The sequence below is a fragment of the Carcharhinus amblyrhynchos genome, chromosome 11 (assembly GCF_965287045.1).
Source record: "Carcharhinus amblyrhynchos chromosome 11, sCarAmb.v2.hapA, whole genome shotgun sequence".
Lineage (NCBI taxonomy): Eukaryota > Metazoa > Chordata > Chondrichthyes > Carcharhiniformes > Carcharhinidae > Carcharhinus > Carcharhinus amblyrhynchos.
In genome coordinates, this window is record NC_137334.1 from 97317900 (window position 1) to 97341690 (window position 23791).

Here is a 23791-nt window from a genome sequence, read left to right on the forward strand (position 1 = left end):
AGACTTTTCCCCCTTCACCTTTTATAGGTCCTATCCCTTCACATATTTGTAGAATGCCTTGGGATTCTCCTTAATCTTACCTGCCAAGGCCTTCTCATGACCGCTCAGAAAGGACAGCAGGACTAGAGGGCACAGCCTCAAGATAAGGGGGGGCAGTTTAGAACGGAGTTGAGGAGGAACTTCTTCACTCAAAGGGTGGTGAATCTCTGGAATTCTCTGCCCGTTGATGTGGTGCAGGCTACCTCGCTAAATATATTTAAGACACGGGTGGATAGGTTTTTGGTAGGCAAGGGAATTAAGGGTTATGGGGAGAAAGCGGGAAAGTGGAACTGAGCCACTTCAGATCAGCCATGATCTTATTGAATGGTGGGGCAGGCTCGAAGGGCTAGATGGCCTACTCCTGCTCCTATTTCTTATGTTCTTATGACCCCTTTTGGCTGTCCTAATTTCCTTTTTAAGCTCCTTTCTACAAGCCTTATACTCCTCTAGATCCTTAACATCTCCTAGCTCTCTGAACCTTTTGTACGCCTTTCTTTTCTTCCTGACTAGGTTCATCACAACTTTCATGCACCACAGTTCCCGCGACCTACCAAAACCTCCTTGTCTCATTGGAACGTTGTCGCGTAGAGCTCCAGACAAACATTCCTTGAAAATCCACCACCTTCCTTCAGTACTTTTCCCCAAGAACACCTCCTTCCAGTTTACTCGGCCAATTTTCTGCCTGAAGTCTTCATATTTCCCCTTACTCCAGATGAACATCTTCCTAGCCTGCCTGACCCTATCTCTTTCCAATGCTATCGTGAAGGAGATAGAATTATGATCTTCATCCCCGAGATGCTCTCCCACCGAGAGATCTGACACCTGTCCTGGTTTATTAGCCAGCACCAGGTCACGTACAGCCTCTCCTCTTGTAGGCTTATCCACGTGTTGTGTCAGGAAACCCTCCTGAACACACCTAACAAACTCCTCCCCATCCAAACCCCTTACCCTAGGGATATTCCAGTCGATGTTTGGGAAATTAAAGTCTCCTATCACGACAACTCTGTTGTTACTACATCCCTCTAGGTATTACTACATCTCTCTAACATTTTCCACATTAAACTTTGGTGAGTTTTGGCCCACTCACCAAACTGATCTATATCCATTTGTAAATTTCTTATGTCCTCATTGCAACTTACTATCCTAGGTATATTTACATCATCTACAAATCTGACTAAATTACCTTCTATCCCTGTACTATATAGATTGTAAATAGCTGGGGTCTGAGGACCAAACTCTGTGGCACCCCATTAGTTACATCCTGCCAACAAGAAAAAGGCCCATTTATCCTAACTTTCTGCTTTCTACTGGTTAGCCAGTCTTTTATCCAAGCTAATAAATTACTCCATGTGATCCAACAAGGAGCCAGAGGAAATGGGCGAGGTTTTGCATCAGTATTCACCAAAGAGAAGGACTTCATGGGTGATGAGTCTGGAGAAGGGAGTGTAGACAGTTTGGGTTATGTTGAGATCAAAAAGGTGGTGGTATTGGGGTTCTTGTGAAACATTAAGGTAGACAAGTCCCCAAGGTTTGATGGGATATACCCCACAATACTGAGAGAGGCAAGGAAGGAAGTTGCTGGGGCCATGAGAGAAATCTTCGTATCTTCACTGGCTACAGGGGAGGTTCCAGAGGACTGGAGATTAGCCAATGCTGCTCTTTTGTTTAAGAAGGGTAACGAGGATAATCCAGATAATAAGATGTGAGCTGGCAGATGGATACAGAACTGACTCGCTCATAGAAGACTGAGGCTAGCCGTAGAAGGGTGCATTTCTGAATATATATAGAACATTACAGCGCAGTACAGGCCCTTCGGCCCTCGATGTTGCGCCGACCAGTGGAACCAATCTAATGACCCTCTAACCTAAACTATTCCAATGTTATCCATATGCCTATTCACTGACCATTTGAACACCCTTAAAGTTGGCAAGTCCACAACTGCTGCAGGCAGGGCATTCCACGACCTTACCACCCTCTGAGTAAAGAACCTACCTCTGACATCCATCCTATAATTACCACCCCTCAATTTGAAGCTATGTCCCCTTGTGTTAACCATCACCATCTGAGGTAAAAGGCTCTCACTGTCCACTCTAACCAATCCTTTGATCATCTTGTATGCCTCAATCAGGTCACCTCGTAACCTTCTTCTTTCCAATGAAAATAACCTCAAGTCCCTCAGCCTTTCCTCATAAGACCTCCCCACCATACCAGGCAACATCCTGGTAAACCTCCTCTGCACCCTTTCCAATGCCTCCACATCTTTCTTATAGTGCAGCAACCAGAACTGTACGCAATACTCCAAGTGCGGCCGCACCAGAGTTTTGTACAGTTGCAACATGACCTCACGGCTCCGAAATTCAATCCCTCTACCAATAAAAGCTAACACACCGTACGCCTTCTCAACAACCTTATCAACCTGGGTGCCAACTTTCAGGGAGCTATGCACATGTACCCCGAGATCTCTCTGCTCCTCAACACTACTAAGAGTCCTTCCGTTAGCCCTATATTCTGTACTCCTGTTACTCTTACCAAAGTGAATCACCTCACACTTCTCCACATTAAACTCCATCTGCCACCTCTCGGCCCAGCTCAGCAGCTTATCTATGTCCCTCTGCAAACTGTAACATCCAGCCTCACTGTCTACAACTCCTCCAACTTTGGTGTCGTCAGCAAATTTACTAATCCATCCTTCTACACCCTCATCTAGGTCATTTATAAAAATGACAAACAGCAGTGGCCCCAAAACAGATCCTTGAGGTGCACCACTTGTAACTGAACTCCAGGTTGAATATTTCCCATCAACCACCACCTTCTCTCTTCTATCAGCTAGCCAATTCCTGATTCAAACTGCTAAATCACCCTCAATCCCATGCATCTGCATTTTCTGCAATAGCCTACCCATGGGGAACCTTATCAAACGCTTTGCTAAAATCCACATACACCACGTCAACTGCCTTGCCCTTATCCACCTCTTTGGTCACCTTTTCAAAAAACTCGATAAGGTTTGTGAGGCACGACCTACCCTTCACAAAACCGTGTTGACTATCCCTAATCAATTTATTTCCCTCTAGATGATTATAAATACTATCCCTTATAATTCTTTCCAAAACTTTGCCCACAACAGAAGTAAGGCTCACTGGTCTATAATTCCCAGGATGGTCTCTACTCCCCTTCTTGAACAAGGGGACGACATTTGCTATCCTCCAGTCTTCTGGCACTATACCTGAAGCCAATGACGACATGAAGGCTCTGCAATCTCCTCCCTAGCCTCAGAGAATCCTAGGGTAAATCCCACCCAGCCTAGGGGACTTATCTATTTTCACACTCTCAAGAATTGCCAACACCTCCTCCTTATGTACCTCAATCCCGTCTAGTCTACTACCTGGTATCGCAGTATTCTCCTCGACTACACTGACTTTTTCCTGCGTGAATACTGACGAAAAATACTCATTCAGTGCCTCTCCTATCTCTTCAGGCTCCACACACAACTTCCCACTGCTGTCTCTGGCTGGCCCTAATCTTGCCCTAACCAATCTTTTATTCTTGACATACCTGTAGAAAGCTTTAGGATTTTTCTTGATCCTATCCACCAAAGTCTTCTCATGTCCGCTTCTGGCTCTTCTTAACTCTCTCTTTAGCTTCCTCCTGGCTAATTTTTAACTTTCCAGTACCCTAACTGAGCCTTCACATCTCATCTTTACATAAGCCTCCTTCTTCCTCTTCACCAGAGATTCAACTTCCTTAGTACACCACGGTTCCCTCGCTCGACCACTTCCTCCCTGCCTGACAGGTACATATTTATCAAGGACTCGCAGTAGCTGCTCCTTGAATAAGCTCCACATTTCAGATGTTCCCAGCCCCTGCAATTTCCTACTCCACCCTATGTATCCTAAATCTCGCCTAATAGCCTCATAATTACCTTTCCCTATAACTTCTGCCCTTCGGTATATGCCTATCCCTTTCCATCACTAAGGTAAACGTAACTGAATTGTGGTCACTATCACCAAAGTGCTCATCTACCGTCAAGTCTAACACCTGGTCTGGTTCATTACCCAGTACCAAATCCAATGTCGCCTCACTTCTTGTTGGCCTACCTACATACTGTGTCATGAAACCTTCCTGCACGCGTTGGACAAAAACTGACCCCTCTAACGTGCTTGAACTATAGCTTTTCCAATCGATATTTGTAAAGTTAAAGTCCCCCATAACAACTACCCTGTTACTTTCGCACCTATCCAGGATCATCTTTGCAATCCTTTCCTCTACATCTCTGGAACTTTTCAGAGGCCTATAAAAAACTCCCAACAGTGTGATCTCTCCTTTCCTGTTTCTAATCTCAGCCCATACTATCTCAATAGACAGGTCCACATCAAACATCCTTTCTGCCACCGTAATACTGTCCTTGGCTAACAATGCCACGCCTCCTCCTCTTCTACCACCTTCTCTGCTCTGACTGAAACATCAGAACCCCGGAACCTGCAACAACCATTCCTGTCCCAGCTCTATCCATGTCTCTGTAATGGCCACAACATCGAAGTCCCAGGCACCAATCCAGGCTGCAAGTTCGTCCACCTTATTGCGTATGCTCCTCGCATTAAAGTATACGCACTTCAAACCACCCTCCCACCTGCCAATACACTGCTGTGACCTAGAAACCTTATCCATGACCTCCCTATTCTCATCCTCCTGTACATTGGAGCTACAGTTCAGGTTCCCATCCCCCGTCTGAATCAGTTTAAACCCTCCTGAATAGCATTGGCAAATTTTCCCCCCAAGATATTATACTGGGGTATAGTGGGCTGTGACTAGTGGCATTTCTCAGGAATCAGTGCTGGGGCCTTTGCTGTTTGTAATATATAGAAATGATTAGAACATAGAACATAGAACATTACAGCGCAGAACAGGCCCTTCGGCCCACGATGTTGCGCCGACCAGTTAAAAAACAATGACCCACTAACCTAAACCAATCCCTTTTCGTCCATAAAGAGAGGGAAATATAACTGGTTTGATTAGTAAGTTTGCGGATAGCACAGAAGTTGGTGGAATTGCAGATAGCGATGAGGACCATCAGAGGATACAGCAGCATACAGATCGGTTGGAGATTTGGGTGGAGAGATGGCAGATGAGTTTAATCTGGATAAATGTGAAGTAATACATTTTAGAAGGACTAATGGGAAATATACAGCAAATGGCAGAGCCCTGAAGAGTACTGATAGGCAGAGGGATCTGGGTGTACAGGTGCATAGGTCACTGAAAGTGGTGATGCAGGTGGAGAAGGTAGTCAAGTAGGCATACGGCATGCTTGCTTTCATTGGCCAGAGCGCCATGACAAACACATAAATAGGATGGGAATAGAGGAATATGGTCCCCGGAAGATTACAGGGTTTTAGTTCAGTTGAGCAGCATGGTCAGTGCAGGCTTGGATGGCTGGAGGGCCTGTTCCTGTGCTGTAATTTTTTTTGTTCTTCTTTAACCACATGTATTAACCTTCTGTGCTGCACCTTATCAAATGCCTTCCTGAAGTCCAGATATACTACATCCACAGGATCTCCATTATCCATTTGGCTTATTACATCTTTGAAGAACTCTAGTAAATTAGTCAGAACAAGATTTACCATTCATAAAACCATGCTGACTCTGATGGATTGCCTTTTGACTTTCCAAATGTCCTCTTAATACTTCCTCAATAATGGTTTTCACAATTTTCGAACAACAGATATTAAACTAACTGCTCAATAGTTTCCTACTTCCTGCTTCCCTCCCTTTTTGCATAAGGGGACTGCATTAACATTTTTCAAATCCACTGGAACTTTTCCTGCGTTCAGGGAATTTTGGAATAATATAACCAGTGGGTCCACTATCTCTGCTGCCACTTCCTTTAAGAGGTTGGAATGGTGGCCATCAGGCCCTGGGGACTTTTGTCCTCTGTCATATATTTTCACTGGGAGAAATTAAATATTTCATTAAACAACTACCACTGCTCATCAACTATCCCACTGTTTAGGCTTCCTGCCCAATTTACTAGGGCCAAGTCTGACCTCTTGCCTATATAATTACCTTATTTTAACTCCAGCATGCAAGTGTGGGACTTCAGTTTCTCACCCTCAAGCTGAATTTTGAATTCTGTCAAACAATGATCAATCTTCCCTTATAGGATCCTTAACTATGAGGTCATTAATTGATCCCTGCCCATTACACAACACCAAATCCAGAATAGCCTCTGCTTGGTTCCACAACATACTGCTCCAAGAAACAATCTCTAATACATTAAATGCACTCTGCATCGAGGCTACCTTGACAATTTGATTAATCCAGTCAATGTACATATTAAAATGACCCATGAGTATTGCTTTCTTACAAGCCCCCTGTATTACCTGGTTTATAATGTACCACAATGTGGAACTACTGCTTGGGGAGCTATAGGTTACTCCTACCAAGGATTTCTGTTCTTTACTATTTCTGACTTCTACCCAGACTGATTCCACATTTTGATCTCCCGTGCTTGTGTCATTTCTCACTACAGCACTGGTCTCTTCTTTCACTAGTAAAGCTACACCACCTTCTCCTTCCTATACTTCTGAAATACTGAGTACTCTTGGATAGTCAATTTCCAGACCTGGCCTCGTAATCATGTTTCAGTAATCACCACCAAATCATACACTTTTATCTCTATTTGTGCTGTTAAGGCACAAAGCCTTAAGTTTGTTCTATTATCAAATTTATCTACTCTTGTACAATTCCTTGTTGCATAAGTACATTCTCATGTTTTGTCCCTTCCTTTATTTTCCGGTAACAATCCACCTCATTGCTAATCTGTCCTCCTACCTCTTCTTTTAATTTTGATTTTCTAATTTTCCATGCAAGTGAATCCTCCACCTTCTACTTAGCTTAAGACCCTACCTACAATCCTAGTTATACAATTTGCCAGGACTCTGGTCCAACATGACATCCCATTGTTCCCCAGCGTTGGTGCCAATGTCCCATGAATTCAAACCCATTTTTCCCAATAGATAGATTACCATCTTGGAAGTCCTAGTTTTCAATTTTCTACCTCACTCCCTAAAATCTGCTTGCATGACATATTGTTGCACAAAATTATCAGGACACACTCTTAAATTAATTAAAATTTTATCAATTCATCCAATATCACTCAACTTTACAATAGTTCCCACTAAATTACACTTCCCATGTCAGCTTATTGCCCCTGTCTATCCAGGCCCATCTGTACTTGAAGTTTGTTCTTGACTGCTTGCAGTTTGACATCATTTATATGCTTTGTGAGTTTTATCCACATCTGATATGTGGAAGTCTTTTAAAAGTCAGTTGTTAACAATTGAGGACAAGTATGTGTCTGTTACAAATAAAGGATAAAGATGGCAAGATTCGGGAACACCGGATGACAAAAGAAATTGTGAGTTTAGTGAAAAAAGGAGGAGGGATACACAAATTTCAGGAAATTGAAAACGGATAAGATTCTTGAGGAATACAAAGATAGCAGGAAAGAGCTTAAACAGGGACTTAAGAGGGCAAAAAGGGACCATGAAATGTCCTTAGCAGGCAGGATTAAGGAGAATCTGAAGGCTTTTTATGCATATATAAGGAAGAAGAGAGTAGCTAAGGAAAGGGTAGGTCCACTCAAGGACAGTGGAAGGAATTTGTGTGTGGAGTCAGACGGGGTGGGTGAGGTCCTTAATGAGTAATGTGCGTCAGTATTCACAAAGGAGAAGGATGTGGTGGATGGTGCGTAGAAAGGAGGATGTTGACAGTCTAGGACATGTTGAGATAGAAGCGGAGGAGGTATTGGAGGTTTTGAAAAATTCCCAGGGTCAGAGAGGGTCTATCCCAGAATACTGAAAGAGGCGAGGGAAGAAATTGCTGAGACCTTGGCCAAAATCTTTGAATCCTCTTTACTCACAGACAAGGTATCAGAGGATTGGAGAATAGCTAACATTCTTCTTCTGTTTAAGAAGGGCAGAAGAGATAATCTGGGAATTACAGGCTTATGAGCCTTACATCAGTGGTGGGGAAATTATTGGAGAAGATTCTTAAAGACAGGACGGATTCACATCTGGAAGAGAATAGGTTTATTAGCAATACGCAGCATGGTTTTGTGAAGGGGAGGTTGTGTCTCACAAACTTGATTGAGTTTTTTGAGGAAGTGACAAGGACAGGGCAGTGCATATTGTATACATGGACTTTACTGGTATGGTGGGAAGGTCTTATGAGGAAAGGCTGAGGGACTTGAGGTTATTTTCATTGGAGAGAAGAAGGTTAAAAGGTGACCTGATTGAGGCATACAAGATGATCAAAGGATTGGATAGGGTGGACAGTGAGAGCCTTTTACCTTGGATGGTGATGGCTAACACGAGGGGACATAGCTTTAAATTAAAGGGTGGTAATTATAGGACGGATGTCAGAGGTAGGTTCTTTACTCAGAGGATAGTAAGGGCATGGAATGCCCTGCCTGCAGCAGTTGTGGACTTGCCAACTTTAAGGGCGTTCAAATGGTCTGTGGATAGGCAAATGGATAACATTGGAATAGTTTAGGTTAGAGGCTCATTAGATTGGTTCCACTGGTCGGCGCAACATCGAGGGCCAAAGGGCTTGTACTGCGCTGTAATGTTATATGTTCTATGTTTAGTAAAGCCTTCAATAAGGTTCCCCACGGCAGGCTGACACAGAAGATGAAGTCATATGGGATCTGAGGTGAGCTGGTCAGATGGATAAAAACTGGCTTGGGCATAGAAAGCAGAGAGTCACAATGTAAGGATACTTTTCTAGCCAGATGTCTGCGGCAAACCATGTTCCACAAGAATGAGTGCTGGGGCCTCTGTTGTCTGTAATATATATAAATGATTTGGAGGAAAACGTAGGTAGTCTGATTAGTAAATTTGTAGATGATACGAAAATTGGAGGAGTAGTGGTTAGTGAGGAGGATTGTTAGAGGATAGAGCAGGGTATAAATCGGCTGGAGACCTCGGCCAAAAGACATCAGATGGAATTTAACCCGGACAAATGTGAGGTGATGTGACTTGGAAGGTCTACTGCAGAAGGAAAGCATACAGTAAATGGTAGAGCCCTTAGAAATATTAGCATACAGAGGGATCTAGGTGTGCGATCCACAGTTCCCTGAAGGTGGCAACTCAGATGGACAAGGTGGTGAAGAAAGCGTATGGCATCTGGCCTTCATCGGTCAGAGTGTTGAGTTTAAGATTTGGAAAATCATATTGCAGTTGTATGAGGCTTTGGTTAGGCTGCATTTGGAGTATTGTGTACAATTCTGGTCGTCACATTACCAGAAGGATGTTGATGCATGGGAAAGGGTGCTTAAAAGAGATTTACGAAGGTGTTGCCCGGTTTGGAGGATATAGATTATGGAGGAAGGTTTTATTGGAGCATCGAAACATGAGGGGTGAATCTGATAGACGTTTACAAGGTTATGACAGGCTTGGATAGAGTGCATAGTCAGAGTCTTTTTCCAAGGGTCGAAGTGTCATTTATTCAGAGGCATAGGTTGAGAGTGAGGGGGGGAAGTTTAAAAGAGGGGCAAGTTTAAAAGACGGGCAAGTTGTATGCGCAGAGGGTGGTGAATGCCTGAAACGTGCTGCCGGAGAAGATGGAAGAAGCAGATTCTATCACAACCTTTAAGAGGCACCGGGATAGAAACACGAATAGGCACGGAAAAGAGGGACATGGACCTGAGGGACAGGATTTATGACCATTTGGAAAGATCCAGCTTAATCCGGATTAGTCAACACGGATTTGTGAAGCTAAGTCTTGCCTCACAAACTTGATTGAATTCTTTGAGAAGGTAACTAAGTGTGTGGATGAAAGTAGAGCAGTTGATATCATATACATGGATTTTAGTAAGGCGTTTGATAAGGTTTCCCATGGTCGGCTCATGAAGAAAGTAAGGAGGTGTGGGATAGAGAGAAACTTGGTCGATTCAATAAGTAACTGGCTATCTGATAGAAGTCATGATGTGGATGTGCCGGCGTTGGACTGGGGCAAACACAGTAAAAAGTCTGACAACACCAGGTTTTAGTCCAACCGATTTATTTGATAGTAAACGTACAAGCTTTCGGGTTAGTCCCTTCGTCAGGTGAATGGAGAGTTCTGGCCTCAGACAGAGCATATAAGTAATAATCCTTCCTACCATTATTCCTACCAAAGTGGACCACCTCGCACTTGCCAACATTAAATTCCATTTGCCATTTCCTGGCCCATTTGCCCATCCTATCTAGATCCTTCTGTAGACTCTCCCCACCCTCCGCACAATTTGCCTTTCCACCAATTTTGGTGTCATCAGCAAATTTCGACACCCTACACTCGGTTCCCTCATCCAGATCATCTATATAAGTGGTAAATAGCTGAGGCCCCAGCACCGACCCCTGGGGCACTCCACTAGTCACCATCTGCCAATCCGAATAGCACCCACTGACCCCCACTCTCTGCCTCCTATTTGACAACCAGTCCTCTATCCACGCTAACACCCTACCCCCAACTCCATGCCCCCTGACCTTCTGTAATAACCTCTAGTGAGGTACCTTGTCAAACGCCTTCTGAAAATCCAGAAAGACCACATCCACCGGCTCTCCTCTATCCACCGCCCTAGACACATCCTCATAGAACTCCAGCAAATTTGTCAGACACGACTTCCCTTGAAGGAAACCGTGCTGCGTCTGCTCTATCAAGCAGTTCCCCTCAAGATGCCTCGCTATTTCCTCCTTGATGACGGATTCTAACATTTTACCTACAACAGACGTTAAACTAACAGGCCTATAATTATTACTTACGTGGAGAAAAACTGCAGCAGGCGACGGTGCAGAAGGACCTCGGGGTCCTTGTGCATGAGTCGCAAAAACCCAGCTTGCAGGTGGTCAGGAAGGCGAATGGGATGCTGGCCTTCATAGCGAGGGGGACTGAATATAAAAGTAGGGAGGTCTTGCTGCGGCTGTATAGGGCATTGGTGAGGCCGCAGCTGGAGTACTGTGTGCAGTTTTGGGAGCCGTACTTACGCAAGGATATTTTAGCCTTGGAGGGAGTGCAGAGGAAGTTTACTAGGCTGATGCTGGAGTTGAGGGGGTTGAGCTATGAGGAGAGGTTGAATAGATTAGGCTTGTACTCGTTAGAGTTTAGAAGAATGAGGGGAGATCTCATTGAGACGTATAAGATGATGAATGGGATGGATAGGATAGAGGTGGAGAGACTCTTCCCGCTCAGAAAGGATAGTAGGACTAGGGGGCATAGCCTCAAGATAAAGGGGGGGCGGTTTAGAACAGAGTTGAGGAGGAACTTCTTCACTCAAAGGGTGGTGAATCTCTGGAATTCTCTGCCCGTTGAAGTGGTGGAGGCTGCCTCGCTAAATATTTTTAAGACGCGGGTTGATGGGTTTTTGATGAGAGAGGGGATTAAGGGTTATGGGGAGAGGGCGGGAATGTAGAACTGAGCCACGACAGATCAGCCATGATCTTATTGAATGGCGGGGCAGGCTCGAAGGGCTAGTTGGCCTACTCCTGCTCCTATTTCTTATGTTCTTATATAAAGCACAGTTTACAGATTACTGATTAGAATGCGAATCTTTACACCTAACCTGATGTTCAAGTCCTGAAGTGGCCGACAATGTGAGTGGAAGGAGCACTGATCACAGGTTAGAGAGATGTGTATTGTCTCCAGACAGTACAGTGAGTGAGGTTTTGCAAACCCAGGCAAGTGTTGGGGGTTACAGATAGTGCGACAAGAATCCAAGATCCTAGTTGAGACCGTCCTCATGTGTGTGGAACTTGGCTATCAGTCTCTGCTCAGCGACTCTGTGCTGTCGTGTGTCGTGAAGGCCGCCTTGGAGAATGCTTACCCGAAGGTCAGAGGCTGAATGCCCGTGACCACTGAAGTGTTCGCCAACAGGAAGGGAACAGTCTTGCCTGGTGATTGTCGAGCGATGTTCATTCATCCGTTGTCGTAGCGTCTGCATGGTCTCCCCAATGTACCATGCTTCGGGACATGTTACACTGGGGAGACCATGCAGACGCTACGACAACGGATGAATGAACATCGCTCGACAATCGCCAGGCAAGACTGTTCCCTTCCTGTTGGCGAACACTTCAGTGGTCACGGGCATTCAGCCTCTGACCTTCGGGTAAGCATTCTCCAAGGCGGCCTTCACGACACACGACAGCACAGAGTCGCTGAGCAGAGACTGATAGCCAAGTTCCACACACATGAGGACGGTCTCAACTAGGATCTTGGATTCTTGTCGCACTATCTGTAACCCCCAACACTTGCCTGGGTTTGCAAAACCTCACTCACTGTACTGTCTGGAGACAATACACATCTCTCTAACCTGTGATCAGTGCTCCTTCCACTCACATTGTCGGCCACTTCAGGACTTGAACAGCAGGTTAGGTGTAAAGATTCGCATTCTAATCAGTAATCTGTAAACTGTCTGTGCTTTATATGCTCTGTCTGAGGCCAGAACTCTCCATTCACCTGACGAAGGGACTAACCCGAAAGCTTGTGCGTTTACTATCAAATAAATTGGTTGGACTAAAACCTGGTGTTGTCAGACTTTTTACTGTATCTGATAGAAGACAGAGGATGGTGGTGGATGGAAAACTTTCAGACTGGAGACCAGTTACCAGCAGTGTACCACAAGGATCAGTGCTGGGTCCTCTGCTATTTGTGATTTTTATCAATGACTTGGAGGAGGGGGCTGAAGGGTGGGTCAGTAAATTTGCTGATGACACTAAGATTGGTGGAGTAGTGGATGAGGTGGAGGGCGATTGTAGGCTGCAAAGAGACATTGATAGGATGCAGAGCTGGGCTGAAAAATGGCAAATGGAGTTTAACCCTGTTAAGTGCAATGTGATTCATTTTGATAGGACAAATTTGAATGCGGATTATAGGGTCAACGGCAGGGTTCTGAGGAATGTGGAGGAACAGACAGATCTTAGGGTTCATATCCACAGATCTCTGAAGGTTGCCACTCAAATGGATAGAGCCGTGTTAGCATTTATTAACAGGGGTTTTGAGCTTAAGAGCCATGGGGTTATGCTGCAACTGTACAGGACCTTGGTGAGACCGCATTTGGAATATTGTAAGCAGTTCTGGTCACCTCACTATAAGAAGGATGTGGGAGCATTGAAGAGACTGCAGAGAAGATTTACCAGGATGCTGTCTGGTTTGGAGGCTAGGTCTTATGAGGAAAGGTTGCGGGAGCTAGGTCTTTTCTCTTTGGAGCGGAGGAGGGTGAGAGGCAACTTAATAGAGGTTTATAAGATGATGAGGTGGATAGATAGAGTGGATGTTCAAAGGCTATTTCCTCGGGTGGATGCAGCTGTTACTAGGGGGCATAACTATAAGGTTCATGGTGAGAGATATAGGACGATGTCTCTTTGCTCAGAGATTGGTTGGGGAGTGGAATGGACTGCCTTCTGTGATAATGGAATTGAACACTTTAGGAACTTTCAAGCGGTTATTGGATAGGCACATGGAGCGCACCAGACTGATAGGGAGTGGGATAGCTTGATCTTGGTTTCAGACAAAGCTCGGCACAACATCAAGAGCCAAAGGGCCTGTACTGTGCTGTATTGTTCTATGACCACATACAGGGAAGACAATATTATATTAGAGAGGCATCTGAGTAGGCACAGACTGTTCCGGTGCTGTACTGTTCTTTTGATCTTAGTTCTGTATCCACTTCCACATCCATGAATAGCCTCCAAACTGAAGCTATCGGGCTTCTGCCCACAATTCCAACCCACCTGAAGCTTTTCCTTTTTTATTGCTCTTCAGAGAGGTGAAGGTAAACTGCCGGAGATCTTCCATGAATGGAAGCTGGATGTAGATTAAACACTAAAGCAAAGAGAATAACTTAGTGAAAATTAGTACAACAGAGAATATTTTAAACTACAGCAATGTTAAAGAGAAAAATCCGCAAAAGCTGGAGATCTGCAGCAATCTTGGATTCAGGTGCTGACCCAAAAACAAAACAGTTCTTTTAACATTTCTGTTACTGATGGCTTTGGTGATTTACATTTTTGTCTGTTCATCTTTTTAAAAAGTGTCCATTTCCATCCTAACTCAGCACTTTCCCTCTTTCCATTTACCCCAGAGTCAGGAACATTGTCTTTACTTCTGCAATTCAAGTTCAGCTTGTTACCTCGTATTTGTCTTTAATCACTGGTACAGCCACTCCAACTTGCGGGTTTGATCTCCGGTCATAAACGTAACGAACTATCGCCACCATATCCAACTCTTCCAATGCATGGATCAGTGCAGACAGGGCCGTAGCAGCATGCTGGAAAGGCAGACAAGAACTGGATTGTAGTTAATTATCAACAAATTGGGAAATATTATAACATTAACTGTATACATTTCAAGGCCTCAGGCAGTGCGGAGTCCTAGGAATTAGTTACGTAAGGTAATTGTTCTTATCTCTAACCAAAGGCTGAAATGGGTCAAGTTAATACCACAGGCTAACTCTTCACACATTTCTTTTGCTGTAATTGCAATCTTTTCCTTTAACCATTTGGTGAATATTTTTTCAACTGAAGCAGAGCTTACAATATTCTCCATCGCTCCAGGCACCATCAATGTTCAAACTGCAGAAGCCATAAAGAACTGCCCAACCATGAACTGTCCAACACACCGAGAGGAAGGGAAATAACCAATGTACAGCTCAAAGCTGTCCAGCTACTCCACAGCACAGTAAAGGTAAAAAGGTAAAGTCACCATAGTCCCAGATGCACTTCCTTTTAATGGGGAGAGCTGACTGATGGTGATTTAACCTGAGGACCACTACACCTCAGGCAAGATGAAAGGTTGAGAAGGGTCTTCATGAATAACCTTGCAGCACAGGAATTGAACCCGAATTAAATTCCAATTAAATTTGTACTTTGCTTCAGTCTTCACAAAGGAAGACATAAATAGTAGGTTTACCAGGCTGATTCCGGGGATGACAGGACTGATGTCTGAGGAGAGACTGACTAGGTTAGGATTGTTTTCGCTGGAGTTCAGACAAATGAGGGGGGAATCTCATAGAGACTTATAAAATTCTAATAGGACTAGACAGAATAGATGCAGGGAGGATATTCCTGTTGATGGGGGAGTCCAGAACCAGAAGTCACAGTCTGAGGATTCAGGGCAGACCATTTAGCACAGAGGTGAGGAGACATTTCTTCATCCAAAGAGTGGTGAACCTGTGGAATTCATTTCCACAGGAAGTAGTTGATGCCAAAACATTGAATGCATTCAAGAAGTAGCTGGATATAGCATTTGGGGAAAATGGGATCAAAAGTTGTGGGGAAGAAGCAGGATCAGACTAGTGAGTTGAATGATCAGTCCTGATCGCAATGAATGCTGGAGCTGGCCCTATCTTCTATGTTTCTAATGTGTCAGAAGTGCTGACAGAAACATGTTTTAGTGAGGAGCTGAAGGAAATCAGCATTAGTAGAGAAATAGTTTGGGAGAAATTGAGGGGAATTAAAGGTGGATAAATCTCCAGGCCCAGATAATCTTTATTCTAGAGTACTTAAGGAAGTAGCCCTGGAATTAATGGATCCATTGGTGATTATTTTCCAATATTCTTTGGACTCTGTAATAGTCCTTGAAGATTGGAGGGCAGTCAGGTTAGTTCGCTACTCAAAAAGAGAGGTAGAGAGTGAACAAGGAACTATAGGCCAGTGAGCCTAACATCGGTACTGAGGAAGTTGCTAGAGTCTAATAACAAGGATTTCATAATTTGGCATTTGGAAGGCAGTAGTATAATCAGACAAGGTCAGCATGGATTTACAAAAGGGAATCGGTGGATTCGCCATGCTAGTCGCCCCTTAGTGTCGGTGGAGCTAGCTAGTGTAAATGCATGGGGTTATGGGAATTGGGCCTGGGTGGGATTTCGGTGCAGACTCGATGGGCCTGAAAGGCCTCCTTCTGCACTGTAGGATTCTATGATTTTATGTTTGATAAATTTTTTGGAATTTTTTGAGGATGTAACTAGTAGAATTGACCGAGGAGAACCAGTGGAAATGGTTTATTTAGACTTTCAGAAGGCTTTCGACCATGTCTCACATAACAGACTATGTAAAGTTAAAGCAAGAGATTGCAGATAATGTCTTGAGACGGACAGAAAGCTGATTAGCAGACAGGAAGTAAAGAGTGGGCATAAATGGGACTTTTTCTGATTGGCTGTCAGTGACCAGTGGGGCTCTACTGGGATCTGTGCTAGGACCCCAACTGTTCTTAATATTATATAGTAATGATTTGGAAGGGGGAACCAAATTGTGCGACCAGAGCAAGATTGAGAGGGAAAGATTCGTGCTGAGGGTAAGGCAGCGAGTGTTTGGTTATTTATTTATTTATCTGTTAAAGTTTTAGAACATAGAACAAAGAACACTACAGCACAAGCAGGCCCTTCGGCCCACAAGTTGTGCCAATCACATCTATACCTACCAAGCCATAGAACTATCTGTAACTCCCAATCCCATTAGATCCCATATACTCATCCAGAAGTCTTTTAAAAGACATAAGAACATAAGAAATAGGAGCAGGAGTAGGCCATCTAGCCCTTCGAGCCTGTCCCGCCATTCAATAAGATCATGGCTGATCTGTCGTGTCTCAGTTCCACATTCCCGCCCTCTCCCCATAACCCTTAATCCTCTTGCCCATCAAAAACCTATCAACCCGCGTCTTAAATATATTTAGCGAGGCAGCCTCCACCACTTCAACGGGCAGAGAATTCCAGAGATTCACCACCCTTTGAGTGAAGAAGTTCCTCCTCAACTCCATTCTAAACCGCCCCCCCTTTATCTTGAGGCTGTGCCCTCTAGTCCTATTGTCCTTTCTGAGTGGAAAGAGCCTCTCCACCTCTATCTTATCCATCCCATTCATCATCTTATATGTCTCAATGAGATCTCCCCTCATTCTTCTAAACTCTAACGAGTGCAAGCCTAGTTTATTCAGCCTCTCCTCATAGTTCAACCCCCTCAACTCCAGTATCAGCCCAGTAAACCTGCTCTGCACTCCCTCCAAGGCCAAAATATCCTTGCATAAGTGCGGCGACCAAAACTGCACACAGTACTCCAGCTGCAGCCTCACCAGCGTCCTGTACAGTTGCAGCAAGACCTCTCTACTTTTATATTCAATCCCCCTCGCTATGAAGGCCAGCATCCCATTAGCCTTCCTGGCCACCTGCTGCACCTGTAGGCTGGGTTTTTGCGACTCATGCACAAGGACCCCGAGGTCCCTCTGCACCGTCGCATGCTGCAGTTTTTCGCCTTGTAAGTAATAGTCCTTCCTAACATTATTCCTACCAAAGTGGACAACCTCACACTTGCCAACATTAAATTCCATTTGCCAGTTCCTGGCCCATTCGCCCATCCTATCTAGATCCTTCTGCAGACTCTCCACACCCTCCGCACAATTTGCCGTTCCATCAATCTTGGTGTCATCAGCAAATTTCGACACCATACACTCGGTTCCCTCCTCCAGATCATCTATATAAATGGTAAAAAGCTGAGGCCCCAGCACCGACCCCTGGGGCACTCCACTAGTCACCAACCGCCAATCCGAATAGCACCCATTGACCCCCACTCTCTGCCTCCTATTTGACAGCCAATCCCCTATCCACGCTAACACCCTACCCCCAACTCCATGCCCCCTGACCTTCTGTAATAACCTCTTGTGCGGCACTTTATCAAATGCCTTCTGAAAATCAAGAAAGACCACATCTACCGGCTCTCCTCTATCCACCGCCCTAGACACATCCTCATAGAACTCCAATAAGTTCGTCAGACACGACTTCCCTTTAACGAAACCGTGCTGCGTCTGCTCTATCAAACAATTCTCCTCAAGATGCCTCACTGTTTTCTCCTTGATCACGGATTCTAACATTTTACCTACAACAGACGTTAAACTAACCGGCCTATAATTCCCTGCCTTTTGCCTGCCACCCTTCTTAAACAACGGCGTAACATTAGCCGCTTTCCAATCTTCCGGCACTTCCCCAGAATCCAGCGAGGTTTGGAAAATAATCACCAAGGAATCCACTATCACCTCCGCCATATCTTTCAGAACCCTTGGATGCATTCCATCCGGTCCTGGAGACTTGTCCACAATCAGTCCCTCCAGTCTTTCGAGCACTGCCTCTCTAGTAACAATAATGTCATTCAGGCCCTCCACTCCGACCATCTTTCCATCGCTAACGCCCGGCAAATTATTCACGTCCTCCTCCGTGAAGACCGAAACAAAAAAAAGCGAGCCTGTTCCGCCATTCAATAAGATCATGGCTGATCTGTCGTGTCTCAGTTCCACCTTTGAGTGAAGAAGTTCCTCCTCAACTCCGTTCTAAACCATCCCCCCCCTTAATCTTGAGGCTGTGCCCTCAGCGAATTCGCCTCTACCACCACCGACGGCAGCCAATTCCACTCACTCACCACCCTCTGAGTGAAAAACTTTCCCCTAACATCCCCTCTGTCTTTTCTCCTTTGCAAAAGTTTTGTTTTAGTGGGAAAGCAGAAGTGGGCCACAGCGTAGTCTGGGAGTTTGAGTTTTTTATTTTAATGTAAAAGTCACTTACCTGGGGAATCGACCTCATTGTGCAACCAGAGCAAGACTGAGAGGGAGAGATTCATGCTGAGGGTAAGGCAGCTAGTGATTGGTTATTTCTTTAACTGTTAAGTTTTTTCACAGGCTTTTTTCCTTTGCAAAAGTTTTTTTTACTAGGAAAACTGCGCAGGCGCCTGACACCAGCCAGTGGTGAACGGGAACTATAAAGAGCAGGCCACTCTATACAGTGGCAGCGTTGAGAGCAGGCATGGAGTGAGAGGGAGCAGAGTGAAGGCTGAACGGCTTTGGCTCAACGGGCTTCGGGGTAATCAGGCAGAGGCAGGGTAGGTTCTGTTCTTCGTTCTTCCAGTAATTTAAAGAAAGGGGTAATTCTGAGTGAGAGGCCAGTTTGTTGCTTTCGGTGTCGGATGTGGGAGTTCATGGAGTCGCCTAGTCTCCTGGAACTCCATATCTGTGCCAGGTGCGTCGAACTGCAGCTCCTGAGGGACCACGTTAGGGAACTGGAGCTGCGGCTCGATGACCTTGGTCTAGTCAGGGAGAACAAGGGATTAATAGAGACACGTTACAGGCAGGTAGTCACAATGGGGCCATGGAAGGAAGACACATGGGTCACAGTTAGGAAGGGTAAAGGTCACGTACCAGACAGTACCTCGGTGGCTGTCTGTGGGCGCGAACGAGACCCCAGGATGGCAGTCTGCCTCCCTGGTGCCGGGGTCGTGGATGTCTCTGAGCGGGTAGGAAGCATCCTAAAAGGGGCGGGTAATCAGACAGACGTCATTGTCCACATTGGTGCAAACGACATAGGCAGAAAGAGCAGGGAGGTCCTGCCAGAGTAATTCAGGGAATTGGGTAGTAGGCTAAAAAGCAGGGCCTCTAGGGTAGCATTCTCTGGACTACTCCCAGTGCCACGTGCGAGTGAGGCTAGGAACAGGGAAATTGTACAACTAAACGCATGGTTAAAGGACTGGTGCAGGAGGGAGGGTTTCAAATTTGTGCATCACTGGGAAGTTTTCAAGAGAGGATGGCACCTGTACAAGAAGGACAGGTTGCACCTAATCTGGAGGGGCTGGGAGTTTTGATAGTGTGATTCAGGTGGGTTTAAACTAATGTGGCAGGGGGGGGCGGGGATCAAAACAATAGGTCAATAAGCATAGAGACTGGGGATGAGCTTGCGGCCAGGACAAGGCTATCTAAAAGGAAGAGCATTCTGAGGGAGGATGACCTCAGTGGGCCTGGAGGTCTGGAGTGCATCAGCTTCAATGCAAGGAGTGTAACGGCTAATGTTACGCCGCTGTTTAAAATAGGTAGCAGACAAAAGGCAGGGAATTATAGGCCGGTTAGTTTAACATCTGTAGTTGGAAAAAATGCTTGAATCCGTCATCAAAGAAGAAATAGCAAGGCACCTAGAAAGGAATGGTTTGATAGAGCAGACGCAGCACGGATTCGTTAAGGGGAAGTCATGTTTGACAAATTTATTGGATTTCTATGAGGATGTGACTAGTGCGGTAGACAGAGGGGAACCAGTGGATGTGGTGTTTCTAGATTTTCAAAAGGCGTTTGATAAGGTGCCTCATAAAAGGTTGCTACAGAAGGTTAGGGTGCATGGAGTTGGGGGTAAGGTGTTAGCGTGGATAGAGGATTAGTTGTCTAATAGGAAGCAGAGAGTTGGTATCAATGGGTGCTATTCTGACTGGCGGTTGGTGACGAGTGGAGTGCCACAGGGATCGGTGTTGGGGCCTCAGCTATTTACCATTTACATAGATGATCTGGAGGAGGGGGCTGAGTGTAGGGTGACGAAATTTGCTGATGACACGAAGATGAGTGGAAAAGCAAATTGCGTGGAGGGTGTGGAAAGTCTGCAGAAGGATCTGGATAGGCTGAGCGAGTGGGCGAGGACCTGGCAGATGGAGTATAATGTTAGCAAGTGTGAGGTTATCCACTTTGGCAGAAATAATAGTAGGAGGGATTACTATTTAAAGGGCAAAAAGCTGCAGCATGCTACGGTGCAGAGGGACCTGGGGGTCCTTGTGCATGAGTCACAAAAACCCAGTCTGCAGGTGCAGCAGGTGGTCAAGAAGGCAAATGGCATGCTGGCCTTTATAGCGAGGGGGATAGAATATAGAAGTAGGGAGGTCTTGCTGCAACTGTACAGGGTACTGGTGAGGCCGCAGCTGGAGTACAGTGTGCAGTTTTGGTCGCCGCACTAGCGGAAGGTTATCTTGGCCTTGGAGGGAGTGCAGAGGAGGTTCACTCGCTGATACCGGAGATGAGGGGGTTGGACTATGAAGAGAGACTGAACAGACTGGGTCTGTGCTCGTTGGAGTTTAGAAGGATGAGGGGGGATCTTATAGAGACATATAAGATAATGAAAGGGTTGGATAGGGTAGAGGTAGAGAGATTCTTCCCGCTTAGAAAGGATAGCAGGACTAGAGGGCACAGCCTCAAAATAAGGAAGGGGCAGTTTAGATTGGAGTTGAGGAGGAACTTCTTCACTCAAAGGGTGGTGAATCTCTGGAATTCTCTGCCCGTTGAAGTGGTGGAGGCTGAATGTATTTAAGTCACGGGTAGATAGGTTTTTGACAGACAAGGGAATTAAGGGTTATGGGGAGAAAGCGGGAAAGCGGAAATGATCCACTTCAGATCAGCCATGATCTCATTGAATGGCGGGGCAGGCTCAAGGGGCTAGATGGCCTACTCCTGCTCCTATTTCTTATGTTCTTAACAGGCAAGACAGATGAACTTAGAGCCTTAATGCTTGCGCCGAACTTGGATGTGGTTGCAGTGACGGAGACTTGGTTAAAAAAAGGACAGGGCCGGCAGCTGGATATTCCAGGGTATAAGTGTTTTAGACGAGACAGAAGAGGGGCTAGAAGAGGTGGGGGAGTAGCAATTCTGGTTGGGGAGCATATTACAGCAGTACCGAGGGTGGACAATTTAGAAGGGTCATGTAACGAGTCACTGTGCGTGGAGCTCAGAAACAGGAAGGGTGCAGTCACTATGCTGGGGGGAAGTGGAGGAACGGATATGTAAGGAGATTCTGGACAGATGCAGAAAAAATAGGTTTGTTATAGTGGGAGACTTTAATTTCCCTTGTATACACTGGAAATCGCTTAGGGCTGGGGGTCTGGATGGGGAGGAATTTATAAAATGCGTACAGGAAGGTTCTTTGGAACAATATGTTGATAGTCCAACTCGAGAGGGGGCTATACTGGACCTAGTACTGGGAAATAAGCCCGGTCAGGTCGTCAAAGTTTCAGTAGGGGAACATGTGGCAAATAGTGACCACAATTCTGTGAACTTTAGGATAATAATGGAAAAAGATGAGTGTTGTTATATGGGTAAGGTGCTGAATTGGGGGAAGGCTAACTACAGCCGGATTAGGCAAGATTTGGTGGCTGTTGATTGGGAGAGGCTGTTCGAGAGTAAATCCACATCTGGCACGTGGGAGTCTTTTCAGAAGCAGTTGATAAGGCTGCAGGACAGGCATGTGCCTGTAAAAATGAAGGATAGGAAAGGTAGGAATTGAGAGTCGTGGATAACCAGTGAAATTTTGGGTCTAATCAAAATGAAAAAAGAGGCATATGTAAGGTCCAGGCAGCTAAAAACAGATGGAGCACTGGAGGAATACAGAGAAAGTAGAAAAGAACTCAAACAGGGAGTTAGAAGGGCAAAAAGGGGTCATGAAATGTCCTTGGCAGACAGGATTAAGGAGAATCCTAAGGCATTTTATGCATACAATAGGAACAAGAGGGTTGTCAGGGAAAGAATCGGACCTCTCAGGGACGAAGAAGGGGAATTATGCTTAGAACCCAAGGAAGTAGGTGAGATCCGAAACAAATACTTTGCATCAGTATTCACAAAGGAGAGGGGCATGTTGACTGGTAGTGTCTCAGAGGAATGTGTTGACCCGTTAGAAAAAAATCTCAATTACAAGGGAGGAAGTGTAAGGTTTTTTAGGAAACATTAAGACAGGCAAATCCCCAGGGCCTGATGGCATCTATCCTAGACTGCTCAGTAAGGCAAGAGATGAAATTGCTGGGCCTCTAACAGAAATCTTTGTCTCTTCACTGGACACAGGTGAGGTCCTAGAGGATTGGAGGATAGCAAATGTGGTCCTGTTATTTAAGAAGGGTAGCAAGGATAACCCGGGTAATTATAGGCTAGTGAGCTTGACGTCCGTGGTAGGGAAATGGTTGGAGAAGATTCTTAGAGAAAGAATATATGCACATTTAGAACTGAATAATCTCATTAGTGATAGACAGCATGGTTTTGTACGAGGGAGGTCATGCCTCACAAATTTGGTTGAGTTTTTTGAGGAGGTGACAAAAACAATTGACGAGGGAAGGGCTGTGGATGTCGTTTATATGGATTTTAGTAAAGTGTTTGACAAGGTCCCTCATGGCAGGCTGGTGCAAAAGGTTAAATCTCACAGGATAAAAGGTGAGCTAGCTAGATGAGTGGAGAACTAGCTTGGTCGTAGAAGACAGAGGGTAGCTATGGAGGGGTCTTTTTCCGTTTGGAGGTCTGTGACTAGTGGTGTTCTGCAGGGCTCTGTACTGGGACCTCTGCTGTTTGTGATATATATAAATGATTTGGAAGAAGGTGTAACTGGTGTGATCAGTAAGTTTGCAGACGACACAAAGATTGCTGGAGTTGCGGATAGTGATGAATGTTGTCAGAGAATACAGCAGGATATAGATAGGCTGGAAAATTGGGCGGAGAAATGGCAGATGGAATTTAATCCAGATAAATGCGAAGTGAAGCATTTCGGTAGATCTAATGTAGGGGAGAGCTATACAATAAATGGCAGAACCATTAGGAATACAGACACACAGAGGGACCTGGGTGTGCAAGTCCACAGATCCTTAAAGGTGGCAGCACAGCTGGAGAGGGTGGTGAAGAAGGCATATGGCACGCCTGCCTTTATTGGACAGGGCACAGAGTATAAAAGTTGGCATATGATGTTGCAGCTATATAGAACGTTGGTTAGGCCACATTTGGAATACTGCGTCTGGTCACCACACTACCAGAAGGACATAGAGGCTTTGGAGAGAGTATAGAAAAAGTTTACCAGGATGTTGCCTGGTATGAAGGGTCTTAGCTATGAGGAGAGATTGGGTAAACTGGGATAGTCCCATTTGACCTGCCAAAATGGACCACTACACATTTATCTGGGTTGAAGTCCATCTGC

The 23791-nt window shown here is 45.3% G+C and overlaps 1 protein-coding gene across 2 annotated transcripts in view; it reads right to left on the reverse strand.

Annotated features, from left to right (window-relative positions):
- The window catches only part of LOC145350380 (DNA repair protein Ku80-like), a 248251-nt gene that overhangs the window by 96197 nt on the left and 128263 nt on the right, over positions 1–23791 (reverse strand). For both annotated transcript variants that reach the window (XM_080199652.1, XM_080199651.1), the window contains exons 11-12: positions 14198–14335; positions 13800–13890 (exon numbers count right to left, since the gene is read on the reverse strand). In XM_080199652.1, the coding sequence (XP_080055778.1) occupies positions 13800–13890; positions 14198–14335 (229 nt within the window). The remainder of the gene's footprint in view (positions 1–13799; positions 13891–14197; positions 14336–23791) is intronic.